This window comes from Triturus cristatus, chromosome 4_1 (genome assembly GCF_964204655.1).
Source record: "Triturus cristatus chromosome 4_1, aTriCri1.1, whole genome shotgun sequence".
Taxonomy (NCBI): Eukaryota; Metazoa; Chordata; class Amphibia; order Caudata; family Salamandridae; genus Triturus; species Triturus cristatus.
Genome location: NC_140585.1, coordinates 18,875,033 through 18,886,137, shown reverse-complemented (window position 1 = coordinate 18,886,137; position 11,105 = coordinate 18,875,033). Strand labels below are relative to the sequence as shown.

General features: G+C 45.0%; 1 protein-coding gene across 1 annotated transcript in view; it reads right to left on the bottom strand.

The window, feature by feature from the left end:
* Positions 1–3,373: 3,373 nt before the first annotated feature.
* Positions 3,374–11,105, bottom strand: part of LOC146839328 (arylsulfatase A-like) — a 179,685-nt gene continuing 171,953 nt past the window's right edge. The window contains exon 8 of the mRNA XM_085651342.1: positions 3,374–10,750. Coding sequence (XP_085507468.1) covers positions 10,449–10,750 — 302 coding nt within the window. The 3' untranslated portion in view covers positions 3,374–10,448. The remainder of the gene's footprint in view (positions 10,751–11,105) is intronic.

The window sequence follows — 11,105 nt, the reverse complement described above, 5'->3', positions numbered from 1 at the left end:
GTGTGTAAACACAACCGCAGGTTCCCGTTAGCTTCTCTGGGCAATGTCGCGGTTGGAAATTTAAAGATTAGGGACACTTAGAAATGAGTCAGGACCAAACCCTTATGGACTTAGGAAGCTCTAGGGCTAGCACCCACGGGAGCACTGGAGTACTCGTATTACCTCACCCAGGGAAGCCGGGTGCATAGGTGTCTTTTGGTGTCGGGTCGCGTCGTCGATTTCAATGGGAGCTGGCGAAGAAGTGCTGGTTCCGTGAAGATGCGAAGTGTCCGAAGAGATACAAGCCTGGATCAAAGATGAGAAGAACCTGAAAGCAGAGGGGACAGAGTCTGGGTCACTAGCCAGTGACCAGGAAGGCGATGGACAAATACCCGCGATGCCGGGTGATTTCAGGTGAAAGAGGTGAAGCTTGACTCTTCAGTCACGTGGACCAAAAGGCATCGAGGATGACCAGGAGATCGATTCGAGCTGTCCCACGAAGGATGTCGAGTGCTGCAGCATCGGTGCCCAGATTGGACATAACAAGCCTTGGCAACAGCAACCCACGCAGAAATGAGAAAGATGCTTTAATGTAGACCAGCAAGGTCTGCGGGACTCACCACTTGGTAGAGAGTCGGGGCATGTCTGGAGCAACCAGGGAAGCTCAAGGAAATTCAAAGTTACCCCCTCAGGGACCCACCAGTCAACGGACCAGGGATCGCGAAGGATCCTCGAGACAAAACACAAAATGGCGGCCCACGGGTCACTCGGAATGAAAAGGCCGACAATCTTCGGTGAATTCAGTGCTCGAGTTGGGGGCTACAAGTCAGCCTAAGCACGACTTCAAGAGACGTCGAGAAGTCAATGCACTTGCAGAAATGCACGGTGACCAGGAGTTCCGGATCCACGCTACTCACGAGGGAGTGGGTCTCAGCTTTGATGGGGACACGGGTTGGCCCCCGAGATGTCTCGAAATCCTCTTCCTGGCATGCAAATTCTTCGGAGTCTAGCGGGAGCTTCGATAATGCAGAATGGCAAATTGCTTTGTTGATGCCTGCCAAGCAGGGGAGTCACTCCTTGACCCCAAGGGAGATTTCTTCAGTCCTCTGGTCTTTAGCAGAGCGTTGAAGGTGCGGGATTCAGCTTCAGAGTTTCATCCGGGTAATCTAAAGTACTGGCTACAGAGGTTCCTTACTTATACCTAAGGAAGGGGTTGGACTAGCTCTGGGGACCCACCTATGGGAGGGTTTGGAAAGAGGGGTGGCTACACCCATTTCCTTTGTTCAGTTTCACACCATAGCAGGGGCTGGTAGCCCCTTAACCAGTCTGAGCAGGACTATGCACAGGGACACCTAATTTGCCACCAGTGCAGGACATCAAAGCACTCTGAGAGTGCTCCCACCTAGCCCCAGTACACATCCACCTGTCTGGAAGGTGGTTACACCTCCCTGTGACAGGAAACCTATTGTCCATGCCTCCCCTGCCGGAGTTCTGGTCAGCAGAAGGAGGTCAGGCTTGTGTCTGTGGCTGCAGCATCCATTTTGTGATGCCAGGGCTCGATTAAGTTTCTACTGGTATAGCAGTGCTGTCATGTCTCTCCCTCTAGAAGGGTGGGATCATACTACCACATCAGTTACTGGTGTGGGGGTATGATTCCAAGGTGTTTGACACCAAACACGACATGTTTCTGTGAGGCCAGTCCAAAGTTAGCATTTACCGTTTGGTTATAATGCACTTAAGAGTATATGGTCAGGCTGCACTATAAACAGCATCAGAGAAGGGTCTCTGAATGCTTCAGAGGGGCTCTGTTCATGCAGGGGCACTCTCTCACATAAGAACCAAACACTCTGCCTTCAGGATTGATAAGGCCGGCCATAGGAGTGACTTATAGGTTCATATGTGTGTATATATATATATAGTGATATAGATACCTATATTACAGTAAGGGGTGCATGCACCACCTTACCCAGGCTGCAGTATCAGATCTGTGGTGTCATTTTGGGTGGCTTTCCAGGGGTGGCATAATACATGCTTCAGCCCCTGGTAGGCCTTTGGGGTACCTATGCCCTGGGTACATAGTATACCATATACTAGGGACTTATAAGGGCACCTCAGATCTAATCTGTAATGTACCTAAAGTACACGGACTCATTTAAGAAAGGAAGCAGTTAGGCTGGGGCCATGAATAGCAGGGTCCCAGCCAGACTAAAGTTGAAAAACAGTGAAACACCAGCAAAAAGTGGGGGTAGATATGTGAAGCAGATCCTACTCTCCTACACTACCCTTTCTGTAATGGACCTGCGGACAGAGTTACTCAGACCCACTCTGCCTTGTCCCATCCTTTTTCCAATTTACCTTGTCTGAGACGATAGATAGTAGAAGTCCCACTCACAGCAAAATTCTCAATCTTAAGACTCTTTTCAACATTTCAGTTAGAAATACAACCACTCTCAAAGCTTTCAGCATTTGTGCGAAATGATTTGAAACCGAATACAGAGGGACAGAGTCTACTACCCTAAGTAGAGGAGAATTCTCCAGGACCTACAAGAATATACTGCACTAACCCAGGATTTGGGAGGGATAAAGTCTCAAGGGTGATTTCCATCAGCTAAATTGAAAGTCTATCTCAAATCAAACTCTATTCTTGTTGAACATCTGCTACCGGATGTGGCACCAAGCCATGAATCGAAGGGAGTTCAGAGGCCTCAAAAGTCGTCGGCATCAAAAGCAAGAAGGGGCATATTATCAAGCACGGCGTTAACATTATCGCCGCTTTAGCGGCAGAAAACTGCGGCAGAGAATTCCAATAGAAGCCCATGTTGACACCAGAACATGGGCTTCTATGGGAATTCTCAAGGGCACATTATCAAGCTCATTATCGCCGCTTTAGCGGCCGTTTTCTGCCGCTAAAGCGGCGATTATTCTAACGCCGTTTCATGACAATATGCCCCCACGTGCGCCCAAACAAGGAAGAGCGGGTCGACTGCTTCATCAAAAAGAGACAAGATGCGTCGAAAACCCTTGCCAAGGAACAGCTGTTGTGAACGTGAAAACGCGATGCGTCTCCCCTGCTCTGGGGCACCATCCTTTATAAGATTTCTTGCAAGAATCAATGCCAGCGGGTGTCACACCCCTACTCCATCATCTCACAGCCCAGGATGTAGGATTAGCTCCTTGATGAAGGAAGACACATCAAGGGATATTCACACGCGCTTCACGACAATAGGAAAGCACAAGTCCATGTCAGATGCTGAAAAGAAACAATATTTGAAACACACATGCTCCGGCCAGCAGGGCTCCCAGGGTCCAAGTACTCTCTGCATGGAGAAATATAACATCTGTGGCCCTGGGTCAACCTAGGACAAGTTGAAGTCAGTCCCCTCCACCACAAAGCTTTGGACGATCTGAAAAATTTATTTTCATGTCATACAGCAAAACACTTCTTTAAATCTATATTTGCTTATCTATCATTGTTAAAATACACATATTTAATTTACTACATATTATTCATCACTGAATATACTCTTTTACTGCAAACATTTTGCTATTATTAAATATATCTCATCTCTGATTTTATCAAACATCAGTATCGTTTTGAGAGATTTATAATCTACATCGCTTCTAATATCTCCACATAAAATTCTAAGCTTCTAGCATGTAATTTAGTATTAATGCCACAAGTTCTAAGTTTCAAGTTTATTTGATTTAGTTCTCGTCTGAGAACAACAAATATTTAACGATTAAAATTACATTTTGATAATAAAATTGTCATTCTAATACAAATTTAAAACTGATTTTAAAAATGTATACATATTAATACACACAAATTCATTAGCTGGTGCCTTGCAAAGAGAAATCAAGTCCTGAACAGAATTAATTTTGCAATTTGTTCTGATTGGTTTTAAAAATCTCTTTCTAGCTTCTACGACAGTCACATTTTGGCAAACGAATAATACATGTTCTAAGTCTTGCACCCCACCTTTACATAGATCCCAGAGATTAGACCCTTTTTCTTTTGGATACCACGTAAAAGTCAATGATTTCAGAGGCAGTATCCTCAGACGGAGTAATATAATACTTCGCCTGCCTCCGTGATTTAAGTTAAAAAAGATATACTGTTGCGTTTTCTTAAATACAATGGATTCCGCATATTGTTTATACATCGATAATTCGGAGCAATGATGGATATCAAGATCCATCCTTAACCTTGGTGATAGATGTTTTTAAAAAACTTTCAGATGGGCTGGTGTCCAAGATTTCAACTTGTCAAGAGTAACATTTGATAATTTAAAAACGATAGATTTGTTTGTACAGAATACATAATTCGGCGATTCTTGCTCAAATGTCTCAATTTTTAGCAAGGATCTTGGAGTTCCTTGATCCACATGAACAGGATTGTATGCCCATCTTATTATGTTTGTGTGTTTGTGATCCCTCTTGCGATAGAGCTGACAAATGATAATTCGAGACAAAGAGCTTGTACTGCCACAGCTTGTGACGTCTTAGTCAGTTTCTGGAGGACTTTCCCTTTTTTCAGGGCAAGTTGTTTCCATTGATTTATTGGAATATATTCTATTGCATACGATAGTACTGAGGGAATCTTTGATCTATATAACTGTAGAAGAGAACCTAGACGGACATCGGCTTTTCGGCCCATGTTTTGCAAGTGAGGCAGATTTTGCAGAGATTGTGTAAAGATTCTCCAAAGATATGTATATTCCTTTACAATTTCCAGCGATTTTCCCCCTAAGGACCAGTTGTATTTACCGTAACTCTCCCTTCCTGTAAACGGGACGATTTTTGTTTTAGTGACGTTAGATATTAAATAGTTTTCATCTGTATATTTTGTGAGTGCCTGCAGATTCCTTTGGAGACCGAATGGAGTCAGGTCTAAGATTAGTACATCGTCTGCGTACATCATAGAGTGGATTTTATAAGCTGCAATTTTAGGTGGGAAATGATTAACCTGATTGTGTCTTTCCGGCAAGTCACTAAGGTATAAAGACAACAGTATGGGAGCGTGGAGGCACCCTTGCCGCAGGCCGTTAGGTGTAGGTATTGGGCGGGTGAGACCCTTCTCCCTCCCCATTTGAACTTGACACCATGTCCCAGAGTACAGTGGTATTGTTAAATGGAGGAGATTATTTGGGATTTCCATTTTTTTGAGTTTTTTCCAAAGCTTATCTCTGTCTACCCTGTCAAATGCAGTCATAAAGTCAATGAAGACTGCATACACTACCTGTGACTTGTTGATGACATATTTTTCCATTATTGTTTGCAGTACTGCGATATTGTATATAACCGAGTGTTTTGATCTAAACCCGGCTTGATTAACCGGAATGGAACCAGTTGAAAATGCCCACTCTTTGAGATGGTCTAGAACAGCTGCTGCAAAAATCTTTCCAGTTGTATCTAGGAGAGCTATCTGCCGATAATTGCCGGGCAGCAGCCTGGCGCCCTTCTTGTGGATTGGAATTATGATGCTCCCCTTCCAGGACTTTGGGATTTCCCCTGTTGTGAATATGTAGAAGAAAAGGCGAGCTAGAATCATGCTCCACTCTTTAGGGTTGTTTTTTAGGACCTTAATAGGAATTTGGTCAGGTCCCATTGCTGCCAACGATCTTGCCTTTTTTAAGTAATATTCACAAAATTTCCATCGACCATGTTAATTTTCCACAGCACATTCTGTCTCTAAGCCTTTTTCATTTTCTTCCCATATTTTATATGTAAGTGTTTACATCTGCATGTATTCTTTTCTTATTTTACAAAAGCATTCTTTTACGGTGCTTCTCTTACACTAACAAATCATTTTCACAGAAATTCACTCTATTATGTGCTACGTGTAAAGTTTTCCAAAATTCGTGTTGATGTTGTTTGGATTGTAAAATAGTTTCCAAATGTCTACCCTTACATCGGTTTCAGAGCTTGCAGCCTCAGCATGAATGATTATGGAAGGGTGGAGCCCCGATGCAGTATTGAAGTCTCTTCAGCCCCCCCATGAAGGATTGACACCCTCACATGTCCTCCACTTAGGCCACTCCCACATATCATCCACTCAGGTCACCCTCACATGTCCTCCACTCAGGCCACCCTCACATGTTCTCCACTCAGGTCACCCCCACCTGTCCTCCACTCAGGCCACCCTCACATGTCCTCCACTTAGGTCACCCTCACCTGTCCTCCACTCAGGTCACCCTCACATGTCCTCCACTCAGGCCACCCTCACATGTCCTCCACTCAGGTCACTCCCACCTGTTCTCCACTCAGGTCACCCTCACCTGTCCTCCACTCAGGTCACCCTCACATTTCCTCCACTCGGGTCATCCTCACCTGTCCTTCACTCAGGCCACCCTCATATGTCCTCCACTCAGGTCACCCCCACATGCTGGACCTCAGGTAACCCTCACATGTCCTCCACTCAGGTCACCCTCACATGTCCTCCATTCAGGTCACCCCCACATGCTGGACCTCAGGTCACCATCACATGTTCCCCACTCAGGTCACCCTCACATGTCCTCCACTCAGGCCACCCTCACATGTCCTCCACTCAGGCCACCCTCACATGTCCTCCACTCAGGTCACCCTCATGTGTTCTCCACTCAGGCCACCCTCACATATCCTCCACTAAGGTCACCCTCACATGTTCTCCACTCAGGCCACCCTCACATGTCTTGTCCTCCACTAAGGTCCCCCTCACATGTCCTCCAGTCAGGCCACCCACACATATCCTCCACTCAGGTCACCCTCACCTGTCCTTCACTCAGGCCAACCTCACATGTCCTCAACTCAGGTCACCCTCACATGTCCTCCACTCGGGTCACCCTCACATGTACTCCACTTACAACATTCAAGGTTAGATAGGTAGGACCCTCCTTTGCCAAAACGGGAGTTTGTTTTCTCTGAACAAAGAAAAAATGCCCGAAGTGCAGGGAGATACACCCCTGCTCGATGGGATCATTCTGCCTTTTCCTGACTGATGGAATGCCTGGTCAGACGTTCAAACCAGCAGAGCTAAGAGAGGTTCCTCCAAATGGAATAGAAGATCCTCTAGTTTGATGAGGTAGAGGCAGCACCAGATTACAGCAGTGCTCCCACTCCCCAAACTCTAAATAAGGCGCTCTGTAGAATGGGGTGCCTATCTGGTAAAGGACCCCAACCGAGTCAACACCACTGCCTCTCATTCCACGTACCCACCAAACACCTCCGCTCCACCCAACTGGCCCTGGCTACCATCCCACAGATCCACAAGACTAGAGCCGGAGGAAGATCCTTCTGCCACATCACCACCAAGACCTGGAACCCCCTGCCTCTCCACCTAAAGCACTCACCGTCAATGACCCAATTCAGGAAGGACCTCAAGACCTGGCTCTTCAACTGAACCCAAGCGCCCAGGTGGGTCAGCACCTCCCCCCCAGCGACTTGAGACCCTCACGGGTGAGAAGCAGCACTTTATAAACCCCTAATTGATTGATTGACCATCCAGTATGGGATTCTCACCAGGAGAAAGCCTTCCGATTTTCCTAAAGGGATTATATGTCCATCTGGCATTAATGAGAGACGACGTGTTTATAGTTTCAAAATATGGATTTCCACTCATTTTCCTACACTCTACCTTTTTTTTGTCTAACGTGTTAATCATCTTAGCTACTCTGAGGCCTTGATCCAGTGCCCGTGTCGCCCTCTCAAAAGAACACTAATGCACTCCTTGTGTAGTAACTTAATTTTAGCAAAATAAATCAACCAACCAACCAACCAGAAAAGTATTATCCCTTTTGAATAACAAAAGCTCAACCCTGATGAAGAGTTATATTCAAAATTAAATCTCATTAAAATGTATTTTACAAAGACAAAACTGCCTGGAATACTAAGACTTTAACATGCTATACATGCTATCATCTTAGTTTTGGGTGTAGATTTGCAACAGAAATTCCCTTTTAGAGTTCTGTGAAGACCTAAGGACCACCCACCCAGAGTCTGTATCCTGAAGAAGGCCTCAGACAGCAGGTGTCTACCACACCACAGCAGGTGCCTGTCAGCTCCATAGAAAGGAACTTTTCACTGCAGATGTTGGGGCTTCTGTGGTGTATGGTCAGTTTTTAGCTTTGATGGTCAGTGCGCCAACAGAGACAGCCAACTGAGATGGCGTAATAATGCCAAAGTGTCTCTTTTGTGTGCTCATATATACAAATATTGTTCTCGCTGTATGAAATCAAACTGGGGTAGATTTAGAAACATTTTAATGCAACGCAGAGCAGCAACTAAATTACGTCCCTGGATGCTAAGTAAAGCAAAGCAGAGCACAGCACCACGTTGGATTAGTTAGGGCTACTTTCCAACACAAAACAAGTTTTTGACTAGTAAATACATCATAATTTGAAATTTTTAAGTCAGTTTGCATCGCTTCTGTGATACTAACTTGTACCTGGTGTGAAATAATTTGCCCTGGGTCTCTCAGTAACAACTTCTAGATAGTTAGCTCTAGCTTTTCTCAACCACCCACAAAGGTATTGTGTAGCACCAAGGTGCCAGCACTGGAAATCATTTCAGAATATAAAATTGGCTGCCGATGTTTAGCCCCTGCAGAATTTTAGGTCAACCAAAAGCTTTAGGAAGTTATGGATCGTTCAAGCAGCGATGGATCTTTGAAGAAGTGATGGGTCCTTCAAGAAGTGATGGATCCTTCAAGAAGTGATGGATCCTTCAAGAAGTGATGGATCTTTTAAGAAGTGATGGGTCTTTCAAACAGTGATGGGTCTTTGAAGAAGTGGTGGATCTTTCAAGAAGTGATGGATCCTTCAAGAAGTGATGGATCCTTCAAGAAGTGATGGGTCCTTCAAGAAGTAATTTATCTTTCAAGAAGTGATGGTTCCTTCAAGAAGTGATGGATCCTTTGATAAGTGATGGATCCTTCAAGAAGTGATGGGTCCTTCAAGAAGTGATGGATCCTTCAAGAAGTAATTTATCTTTCAAGAAGTGATGGTTCCTTCAAGAAGTGATGGATCCTTTGATAAGTGATGGATCCTTCAAGAAGTGATGGGTCCTTCAAGAAGTGATGGATCCTTCAAGAAGTAATTTATCTTTCAAGAAGTGATGGTTCCTTCAAGAAGTGATGGATCTTTCAAGAAGTGATGGATCCTTCAAGAAGTGATGGTTCCTTCAAGAAGTGATGGATCTTTCAAGAAGTGATGCGTCCTTCAAGAAGTGATAGCTTTTCCAGGAAGTGATAGATCTAGAAGAAAGTGATAGTTCTTTCAAGGAAGTGATCGATCTTTCAAGCAGTGATGGGTCTTTGAAGAAGTGAGAGATCCTTCAGGAAGTGATAGCTCTTCCAGGAAGTGATAAATGCTTCAAGAAGCGATAGCTCTTTCAGGAAGTGGCAGATCTAGCAGAAAGTGATAGATCTTTCAGGAAGTGATAGCTCTTTTAGGAAGTGATAGTTATTTCAAGGAAGTGATAAATGTTTCAGGAAGTTCTAGATCTTTCAGGAAGTGATAGATCTTTTGCAGCACAGAGTTATGACTAATGAACATGTCTCAAGGCCTCCTGCTGGGCTGAAGGGATGGGTAGCAGATGCAGATTTACAGATGCACTTTCATCATTACCTGATAGTGATTACTGCACATACTCAGCTCTCAGGGTGACTCCCAGTTGTCAGAATGTTGTCAAAGGATAAACACTTGCAGAATCTGTTCTCTTCTATAGCCTGCACTGCAGAGAGTGAACAATACTTAACCACATACATCTCCAGCCTCCCTCGCAGGAGCAAATGGTTGGACTGTGTGATTAGTCGCTGCTGCTTTAAGTGAATCAAAGGGGGTATGAGCGAGGAGCAATGCTGAGTCACTTTGAGGTGTTATCTGTTTTGCTCTGTATAAAAAGTTTGCCATGGGAGATGAGATGAAAGTCTAACAACCGCCTAAAATGTTCTCAATCTAATCCTGGGCCTTCAAATACATCTGACATTGACTTTTGGTACTAGTGCTAATGTAAATCACTTCTTCTACCCTCTGATGTGTCAATATCCAGGCACCATGATGGCTTGGGCAAGCATTTGGAGCCCCACAAGGCTTCAGTGTGAGTTGGGATAAGAAGCACCAACAGCTGGATGTTGCAGGTGAACATCTGGTGCTGCTGCCGCCTGCCAGGATAAATTGTAATTTTAGGCACCAGATATGGCACATCTTGGATAAGAGATCAGGGTTATAGTGACAGTCCTAAGTGGGGATAAAGGGCACACCCTGATGGATGGTTAGGGTCAGCTCCCAATGCTACAACATAGTTTCGGGCTTCAAGAGTGGACAACTGAATTATTCTTGAGTGTTTTTGAGGGAGCCGCAACACCCCATAGGTGAGAGTGGACAGTGAATATTGAGGTAAGTAAAAAGGCTTTTTGTGATCTTGGGCACAACCAATCTGAATATCTTGGGAAGGCCACCGATTCTACAGCAAGGCCTGAGCCTGAGTGTTGATCACAGGCACTGACAGCAGGCTGGTTTGGGTGTACAGCTGGGGTTGCAGCACGGCTCCAGACTGGGGTCTCTACCTTTGTTGTACTGACTCTCAGCAAAGTCCATCTGCTCGTCGAAGTGTGCCTTCTCCAGCCAGATCTCCTTCAGGAGGTGAATGTACTTCTCCCTCTGCTTGCCTGCCAGGAGGTTGTAGTTTTCAGATGGGTCTGATTCCAAGTCATAAAGAAGCGGAGGGTTGTGGGAGGTTAGATTAGCTGATTCATAGCAGTCTTGATCTGGTGGTCCTTCACTTCTCATGGCCCCTGTACAAAAAAATAAATAAATAAAGGATGCTTTATAAAGCATATTGTTTTACTTCAGACCTACAGGGACTTCAATGTACAGTGATCTTCACATGCAGTAGGCTGGCAGGATCGACTGCATCACTCTCGGAAAGAGCAGCCGCCACTGCATGGTGGACTCTGGTTCTATCTCCTCTGCCAGTGGAAGGGCAGGCAGTGTAAGTTAAACTGTGGTGCTGCCCTATGTATTGGAAACCTTGAGGGAGCATTGTACAGTAGCCATACCTTCTGAAGGCTCAGTGGACAGGCTACTACCAAGTAAGTGGAAATTCCGTTTCCAACTATCCCTCGAGAGATACCTGGCCTGGGCTTTCTA